Here is a 9536-nt window from a genome sequence, read left to right as displayed (position 1 = left end):
GTACTATGTAGCAGCTTTCGTCAAACGTTCCTCCTGTCTTGACAGTAGGTGCGCATATCTGACAAGCTTATTGCTCGTACTATGTAGCAGCTTTCGTCAAGCGTTCCTCCTGTCTTAACAGTAGGTGCGCAAATCTAACAATAGTACTCTAACACCTATTAGCTATAGATCTTTATAAGATCTTTAATTATTATTTTATCTAAGGCCTTTAAAGCAGTTAGCTCTGCTTATATGTCCCAATAGATTCCTTTCTGTTATAGTAGGCAGAATAAGACTAGGTTGCACAGCAGGTCTAGGCACAGTGCAGCGTTATGTAGTACAAGACTGTATGCTTAACTATGTGTTCTATGCTTACTCTTTAAGCTTAGTATAATTAATCTATAGCTTTAAATCTATACATAAAAGTTTCTAGACTAGATAAAGTCTTTTAGTGTTAGTAGATAATAGTTATAGATTTAATTAAAATTATTTATAATATAGCATGTTAAGCCTAAGTTAAGGATAAATAATTCTCTTAATAGATATCTATTCTAGTTTAAATTAACTATAGCTAGCAATGCAGCTGCCTTAACTTTTAATACTTCCTAGCTTTTAAGTTAGTCTTCTTGTATCTCTAGCGTAGGTGTATGTAAACTTTTTAAGATTAGTATTCTTAAATTATGTCTACACTGCTCTCTAAGTAGGCCTTAAAATTTTAAGTTATGCTTGCGCTTTAATGCTACAAGCTCTTTAACTCTTTTATTTAGCATCTACTAGTCTAGTGCTCTGTCTAGATAGACATAGAAGCAGTCCTTTAGTGCATAGATGTGTCTGCATGCAGGACATTTAGTGCCTCCTGTTTTAGCAGGTTTCTAGCTTAAAAATAACTTTCTGTTATCTTCTTAATAATGTTAATATTAAGGTCTACTCTATTTTCTTAACATTATAACTTCTGCACTATAGGCGTCTCTATTTATGCCCTAGGTGGTTTTTCTACTTTTAGTAAGGTATAACAAGTTATCTGTTGTAAAGGCAGCTTTATGCTTTTCTATACATATTAGATAATTTAACATTAACGTACCTAACAGGTTAGCTGGCCACACAGGTTAGCCAGCCACTTTTGCTAAGCCCCCACCAAACTCTACCTATCTACATAATGCCTTAACAACAACATTAGATTAAATCTTCTAAAGAACGTTAGATATAGCTTGCTTTTTAAGCTTTTAAATAAGACTTAAAACTTTTCTTATAACGCGCTGCCGCTATCTATAATGTCTCTTACACAACACTAAGTAATTAACGCGCTAGACAGCCTTTACAAGCAGAATGCTAGCCTAAATTAAGGAATCTAACTAAGCTTAAAAAAGAGGTAGTTGTTAAGTATATACTTAAGCTTATTACGCGCAGATTTCCCTCTAGGCTTATAGCTGTAGCTAATATAGCTAATTCCTTGCCTGCAGAGCGCAATCTAGGCTAGGTTAGCTTAAACTAGCCTAGTATGTAAGTTAAGCACTGCCCTAAGTTTATAATAAAGTTTAATTATAAGTATAATTATAAGAGAGCGCTTTATAAGGATCTAGAGGTTATCTAAGGCTAGTTTTGCCTAGTAGCTAACATAAAAGCTAAGTACAGTATCTAGAATAAAGACATGTATAACTTTAACAAGTTAAGCTTTATAATAGGCTAGATATTAACTAGAGTAGTTGTTATAGCTTTAGAGAGATAAGAACAGCTAAAGGTAATATAGTAAAGTAATAAAGAGTAGATAATAGTTATCTAGGGCATTAACATAATAGAGTAGGCTATAAGATTATAAAGCTTTAAGCAGTAAATAAAGCTGCTACGCAACATAGATTACATAAAAGAAAGTAAATTTAGGCAGAAAGAACCTTAATAGTTAAGGATAGGGCTTGTTTAACTGCTCTAAAGGAGTTTAGAGCGCGTAGTAATAGGAAGAAGCTAAAGACGCAGGTGTGCGCTAAAGAAAGTAAGCTAAGTTAAAGGCAATATAAGTAGTGTAATTAGACTAGGCATAACTTATGTACATGTAAGTAAGTAGTAAAAGTAGACTTTAAATAATATCTTATGTTATATTACTTTATATAGGGCTAAAGTGGGCTGTTTTGCAAGAGAATAGGGTGGTTTTAGTAGGGGCTTGGCAAAAGTGGCTAGCCAACCTGTTAGGTACGTTATATGTTTTTAAAAGCGCTTTATTATTTCTTTCTAATTTATGTCTAGTGTAAACTGTCTGCTTTCTTAAAAAGTTATAGACTAATAAGGGGCAACTTTATTTATAGTAGTTAGAAAGTCCTTTGCAACAGCATTAAACTGCGTTGTTTCTAGAACATTTTGTGTCTCTGCTTCTATAGCAGCGTAATTATACTCTGCTAGCTATAGGTCCTATATGCTTGCGTTTCTTAGCAGCTTTAGAGATGTATTATATTAGTTGTGCACACGTTCTTATTTAAATTAGTTATTAACACCTACTATAGCTTTAAAGTTTATAATCCACTATCTAAGTAGTTAATCTAGGGAACAGCATGTACACTGCAGATGCGGGCTAACTGTTAACTAGATAAAGACAATAATCTGTTAAACGCTTAATTACTCTCTTTTATAATTATATTTATTACTCTTATACTTGTTAGCCTTAATCTTATAGTATTTAATAGCTTCTTTAAAGGCTCTAACACTGCTTGTTAATAGCTTGTTTATGTGCGTAGGCGTTTTAACATTAGAGGCTAGTGAAAACTTAGCTATTAGCGGCATCTCTAGAGCTCTTAGTTTAGAGATTATTTAGATGGTCAACTTAGGATCTACTTGCGGCCAGATGCTGTGCGCTACACATCTCGATTGCAGCTGCATCATCCAGGCTCTGTAGTCGGTGTGGTCTCGAAGGACGACTGTCGCGTCTCGAGGAGGCTAGGTGGCCATTTTGTATTAATAGAGGCACTGAGACTCTTAATTATTAGATTAAAGCACTGTTTCTAGGCTTCCTAAGATAAATGATGGGTTTAGATGTGATGTATAGGATTAAGATTTATTGTCTTGATTTATTGATCCTTTTTCTGCTCTACTCGTGTTGCTCGGCTTTTTGTTTTGCCGATCCGAGTCCCTCTCTAACTCTCTATCTCTCGTCTCCCAACTTCACATGCTCTAACTTCTATCTTCGCGCCCAAAATCTTGCAAAAATGTAGGAAGGCACTGTAGTCTATCAATTATATCTTACTCTTCGCATACACCCGCAGCGTTTATCCAGATCATTAATGAACTTGGCTTGGTCTTTGATCCCTCCATGTGCGATAGTACGGCAAAAATTGCAGTAGGTGACACGCTAGGTGTCACTCGAGCCATGTCTGCCTACATCTCTAGGGACATGCTGGGTGACAGCCTCAGCAGAGACTGTAATTTCCGTACCCTCGCCGCTGAACCAATCACTTTGGCCTGGGTCCACGCACAATGAGACTGGATTGGATCGGCCTGGAATTGAGGATGTGCCGGATGAGAGTATGTTCATGCAAAGATGACTCTTAAGCATTGTGCTACTCCACCTGCTAAGACAGGAGCCAACATCTAGTGCACCCGAAGAGGAGCTCGAGCCGCCGAGGCGGCACGGTATTACGGCAAAGAGAGGGGACATGACGTGGTCTCTGCCAATGAGGTGCTAACAGTGAGTGGGACGATTACATCTGACTCTCAAACACGGCGCTGCCGCCACCTGGTGAGCAGCGTAGGATTCATGTAGGAGTGGGGGTGACTTCATGCGTAAATGTCATACGGAGATATTGGAGTGTATTAGACACGGATTTAAGGAAGAGCTGGATCGGGTGGTGATGAGGTGGCTGAATTTGATGGTAGAGCTAGGCGGCGGAGATTCATGCGTGCCGGAACAACTACGACTTTGAGTTGGACGAAGCCGGCCATTCCCTGGGTATCGTGGAAAACCTTAACGAAGCGTGTCTAGTCCAATTTCCTGCAAGGCCCTCAATCACGAGGCGCAGCTTCCAGGCACGCCTCGCTTGGTATCCGGAAGGTATTAGTGGCAACGTCCGGTGTCAGGATCGCAGGATGAATTTATGCGGACCATGGCCACGGAGAAAGAGCAGCAAAAAATCATATGTGCAGGCTACATTGAGAGGTCTCGATTCAGGATCGGACAGGAGAGACGAGGGATACGTTGATGAGACAAATACAGTCTAGCGAGGATCAATACAAGAGCTCAGGACTGCGTGCTGACACGTCCTATCAACAAATCTGCGGCCAGCGTGGCCAACAGTCCGTAGTACGTAACGTAACTACGTGAACGTAGTAATCACGTGAGGAGTACAAAAGTAGTTAAAATGTGAGACGTAACTTTTGTACAGTGAATTGCTAAGTACGTCCCGTAGTATGGGTCAGAGAGGTCATATTTTGGGAGATTTCCCTCCTGTTTTCAGACCCTATTAGCCATCGCGTTGGGAGCTTTGTTTGAGGTCGCGTTTTAGAGTAACAATTATAAAAATAGTTAACTTTTGCCCTAGAAAAGCTCCTTATCTTATACCTGCCTATTTGCCAACCTATTGCCTATCTTATTAATTGTTACAATGAGCTAGATGTCTTAATTCCTCTATCGCAGCAGGCGTACAGCCTCATCCTAATCCTCCTGCTTATTAGAGTCGTCCCAACAAGCTAGAGACAGAGGGCGATAAGGAGGAGGAGGGGACTTCATCTAGGCTAAAAAGCTTCTCCCGGAACAATTTTGACCCGGACCGACGAAACTTCTCGCGAAAAGTACAAAAGTATAAGGATTTTGAGAAGTTACTGTTATGTTACGTACTTGCTAATTAATTCACTGCTTACGTACAAAAGTACTACTAAATTGAGAAGTTACTGGCAGAAAAAAGCTCAAACGTAACGTACTACGTACTGTTGGCCACGCTGTCTGCGGCTGCGCTGCCAACATCATCTACGCCATCCCCAACACCGCTCTAATCTTCTCAGACCCCAGGTATCCGCAGCGCCCATCCCGCACCCGCCCCTCTCTAGCCTCCAAAATCGTCGCTCTAAAGGTATCCTGCAAACCCGACCGCAGCGACCTGATCCGCTGCGAAAACTACCACCTCAAGTATCTCGCTAAGAAGCAAGACATATTTCCCATCGGATACAAGCACACGGTCGCGCGCCTCGATTACTCTGGAGACGAAATCCCACAACCGTATATCGTGCTGCCGGCCTACCTAGGCAGCACGAATCTCATCCAAGCCCAGAAATGCTTCGCCGCCGCTGACATCGCGCCACCAGAAGCCTTCATCTGGCACGCATTCCACCAACTACACTCCGCGATAACGTTTCTCGAAGGCGCAAAGATGATGCACCATGACATCTGGGGTGAGAACATCCTGCTAGATCATAGCTCGCAAGCCGTACCCGGCTTCCCAGATCTCGTGCTGATAGATTTCGGACTCGCGAATGCAGTGGATCACAAGCCGGAGGGAGAAGTAGTGTACGGGCATTTGCAGGCTGTGTGTCGGGCGCTGGAGAAGTTTCGGGGAACGGCGAAGATTTGTCATGCGGAGAAGGTGGGACGGGTGGGGTGGACGGCACCCAAGTGTAGGAATTGCGAGCATTCGCTTTGTTGGATTTCGTTTATGAGGGTGGTGAATGAGCAGGGGGTTTGGGCGGGGTGGGATCGCGAGGAGGGAAGAAAGGGGGAGGATAAGAGGGCGAAGGGAGCGGGGGAGATTGAGGCTTGGGCGAGGCTTGCGAAGAGGAATTCGAGGGTTGCGAGGGAGGAGAGTGGGAGGATTGTTAGGGAGGTGTTGGGGGTTTGGATGCAGGAGAAGGAAGATGAGGCGGTGGAGAAGGCGGTGGGGGTGTTGAAGGGAAAAGGTTGGGTGTTGAAGGAGGATTGAGGAGGTCGAGATGGACGTCGGGTTTTCCGCTTCGGTTCCGTGCTTTCGCGACCAAAATTTCGACCACATCTGATCACATCTGACTATGACAGCCAAAGAGCCCCTTCGTGGCAGGAAAATACCCAGAGAGAGGAAGAGATGAAGACTTTCTCTTGAGAGGCTTGATGACATCCAAGAGACCTTCATGTCTCTCATCACTCGTAAGCATGTCTTGAGAGTGTTATTGAATTAAGAATTACATTATATGAAACGCACCATGCAGATTTGCAGTGACTGCTATCCAACTACAGAATAGCTATACAGACGTAGTAATCCAGCCAGAGGGACCCGCAGCTCGTCCCAACCCCAGGATTCCACTTATAAAAGTTCGCCAGTGAAATACCAGCATTCTTCGCAAGCACCGCACACTCATCACCAGACACGACCTTGTGGAACGTCTTGCAGCTGGTCGTCATTCCCGATTGATACGGGGTAGGCGTGGCAACTCCATTCCCCTTCGTCGACGTCGTCGTCTTCAACGTTGTCGTCGGCGTAGGTCCAACACCAATGATACTGACACAGACATAGTAGTCGAGCCATAGAGAACCGCAGTTGGATCCGACAGTAGGATTCCACGTGTAGAACTGTGAAAGGCTGATGCTGTATTTTGAGGCAATCGCGGCGCACCCATCTCCACTGACTACCTTGTGGAAGGCATCGCAGTTACTCACAATGCCAGCCTGGACAGGCGTGGGAGTGGCGATGCCGTTCGTTGGAGTCGTGACTGTCGAAGTGGCGATCGGCGTGCTCTTGACGGTGGACGAAGGACCGACGCCGATGATAGACACGCAGACATAGTAGTCGAGCCACAGAGAACCGCAGTTAGATCCGACGGTAGGATTCCAGGTGTAGAATTGCGAAAGACTAATGCCGTATTGCTGGGCAATTGCAGCGCAACCATCTCCGCTGACGACCTTGTGGAATGCGTCACAGTTGCCTACCATGCCTCCTTGGATGGGGGTGGGCGTGGCGATGCCATTAGTGGGCGTTGGGGTGGCGGTATTGCTGGTGGTTGTGACGGGATTGAAGCCGGGGACGCCGGTGCAAAGCTGAGGGGCGCGTATTAGGAGAGGCATCAAGTAGGAATTGGCACAAGACTTACATAGTAGTCAATCCACAAGAACTGGCAGTTATCACCAATTCCTGGGTTCCAAGAGACGAGGTCCTTCAGCGTCAAGCCAGGATACTTGTTAATGTATACACTGCATGTGTCTTTATCCTTGACGAGGTCCCAACGGTTGCAGTTCTCCACCTGTCCGGATTGAGTGGGACCAGGAGCCCCTCCAGTGGAGGTTGGTGTGGCCTTGGAAGTTGTTGAGGACGACACTACTGTGCTCGTCTGTGGTGGAGGCTCGCCAAATGCTTCTACGCAATAAGACTTGCCCGTCACAAAATTGCCGCAGTCAGCCGTGATGGAAGGGTTCTGTGGGCATTGGTCAGCTCAAGGTACTGCAAGGCCCATACTGGAAAGCTCAAGACATACCCATCTTCGGAAGTCATTCAAGGACATTGCCCAGAGAGCCGGCATCTGACTGCATGGAATGGAACCATCATTGTCATACCACCAAGTACAATACTGTGTGGTATTGGGATCATATGGTAGAGCGGGCTTCTCGTCTCTTTTGGAGAGATGCTTCTCAGCCAATGAGGTAAAGACGTGCAGCGAGAGCGCCGCGAGTAAAATTGGACGACCGATCATCTTTGCCGAAAGTGCGGATGCGTGTCGACTTCTCGTACTTCTCTTCGCTATTTGAATACCATTCTTCCAAGTCTTTCATTCTCAATCCCGAGGCTACCGCATGAACTTTTTCTCGAGTACGAGAATAATATTGGAAGGATTCCCAAATTTCCCCAGTACTAGGGAGGACCCTTTCACGTGGGAGGCTGAAATGTGCCTTGCAGTAGGCCCTGCATATTGCTGTAGAATTTCCTCCCGCTCACCCGGTTAGCCCAAAAGGTGCTCTGCCTAAACCTGTGCCTCATGCCGTGCGTTACGCTGTAAGAGTCTTGATCGCCAAGATGTCTCGTGCGAATTGGGCCACTCCGGCCACCCGACCTGGCGGAAAACGATGTCTAGCTCGGGGGTCTAAATTGGGCATGTTGGGGTTGCTGACATACGAATACATTTCAGATGACTGGTCAATGAAACTATCGTACTGTCATCCCTGCAGGATGGATGGATGGATGTCTTTATTACGCCCGGCTCTAGCCTAGAGGGCACTAGTAGTTTATTACATAACTAATTCCTTAGTAATAGCATACCTCCTAATAGCCTATACATGTAAAATATCTATCTCTCTGTATTTTCCTAGCAAACTCTTCTATACCTCTTATATTTAGTAAGTAGTAAGTATTCTTAAGGCTCTCTCTTTTAAGTGTTTAGTGTCCTTTTGTTAGTAAATAAAGCAGAACCTGCTAGCGTACAAGTGTTAGTATAGTGTAGGATTATTCTTAAAGTTATAAGATCTTAAGAGTTCTGCAATTATGTGCAGCAGCTGTGCAATAGCAGCAGTAGGCCTTATTTATAATAAGTAATAATAGTGTAGGTTTTAAAAAGGGTTCTAGTTACTCTAGAACTAGAGTTCTAAGTTATAGACAGAGAGGACAGGCAATAATTAATGTAGCAAGCTATAGTAGGGCAGCGTAGTTTTTAGGCTTAATGTTCTAGCTTTTAGAGTAGAGGCTAGTAGTTTAGATGCTAAGGGTTAAAAAAGGTAATATAAGTGTAAAAAAAATAGTAGTAGTAAGGTGTTTTTACTAGAGCTAGATAACATACTAGCAGCCACACTTACATATAACTGCTAAGAAGATATGCGTAATAATAGTAAGTAAGACAGTAATAGGTGTAGCAGTAGTTAGTGTAGTAATAATAAGTGTAGTAATAGTAAGTAAGGTAGTAATAAGCATGTTAGCAGATATAACTTAGACTGCTAAAATAAAAATAGGTTAAAAGAAAAGGTAAATAGCAGTCTAGCTGTTAGTGTTGTTTAAGAGCTTTAAAAAGTAGCAGTAGAGGCAGTGTTAATGTCTTAGTAGCTAAAAAAATCTAGTATTATATCTACTAATAAACAGTCTTACTTATAAAACTTAAGTAAATCTTTATTACTTAGTTTTATAGCTTTATAGAGTAATATAATCTCTATTTTATAAATTAAGCAGGTACATATATATTCTTAATTCTTATTTTCTTCTGTGTATATAAAGCTGCATGTTGCTAGCTACGTTAGGGATACAGCTACGCATTTCTATGTAAATAGGAATGTAGTGTGATGTAACTAAATTATTTAGAAGGATTGCAACGCGTTAGATAATAATAGTAAATTAGTTTAGCATAGGTAAGACAGTGACAGTGAAGCAGTTTAGTGTGTATATGTGTTTAATAGCGGCGGCGAGGTAGGTCGGCTTGATGGAGGTGATGCAAGTGACGATAGAGTCTCAAATATATTCGAATTTGCTCCTGCTGCCATTTTTCCTCCGGGAGAGAGGTAGGGGGGGGGGGGTTTAGGGTTCATCCCTGCAGGAGTCTGGTCTGGCAATCTATTGTGTGCGTTAATCTGTGCAATGTCTTGGCAACACCTTAAACTTTGCTTTCTGCCACTAAATTTGTATAAAAACTTAAAATTTTGC

The 9536-nt window shown here is 43.1% G+C and overlaps 2 protein-coding genes across 2 annotated transcripts; one reads left to right on the top strand and one right to left on the bottom strand.

The window, feature by feature from the left end:
• Positions 1 to 2779: 2779 nt before the first annotated feature.
• On the top strand, positions 2780 to 5870 carry BDR25DRAFT_392190 (uncharacterized protein; the record flags this gene model as incomplete). Its single annotated transcript, XM_033698190.1, has 13 exons — positions 2780 to 2814; positions 2852 to 2905; positions 3011 to 3172; positions 3239 to 3284; positions 3330 to 3490; positions 3568 to 3649; positions 3714 to 3809; positions 3844 to 4012; positions 4039 to 4117; positions 4150 to 4261; positions 4368 to 4451; positions 4633 to 4786; positions 4846 to 5870. The coding sequence occupies 13 exons, from the start codon at positions 2780 to 2782 to the stop codon at positions 5868 to 5870; spliced, it is 2259 nt and encodes a 752-aa protein (XP_033550544.1).
• Positions 5871 to 6000: 130 nt separating this feature from the next.
• Positions 6001 to 7699, bottom strand: BDR25DRAFT_281635 (LysM domain-containing protein). The gene is made up of 3 exons (XM_033687904.1): positions 7393 to 7699; positions 7012 to 7332; positions 6001 to 6958 (listed from the first exon to the last, which is right to left on the bottom strand). Exons 1-3 carry the CDS (start codon positions 7606 to 7608, stop codon positions 6155 to 6157), a joined length of 1341 nt encoding a protein of 446 aa, XP_033550543.1. The 5' UTR covers positions 7609 to 7699; the 3' UTR covers positions 6001 to 6154.
• Positions 7700 to 9536: the final 1837 nt, after the last annotated feature.

The sequence above is a fragment of the Lindgomyces ingoldianus genome (assembly GCF_010093535.1).
Source record: "Lindgomyces ingoldianus strain ATCC 200398 unplaced genomic scaffold BDR25scaffold_8, whole genome shotgun sequence".
Classification (NCBI taxonomy): domain Eukaryota; kingdom Fungi; phylum Ascomycota; class Dothideomycetes; order Pleosporales; family Lindgomycetaceae; genus Lindgomyces; species Lindgomyces ingoldianus.
The sequence above is the reverse complement of the archived record's forward strand: the minus strand, read 5'-3'. Positions and strand labels throughout refer to the sequence as shown.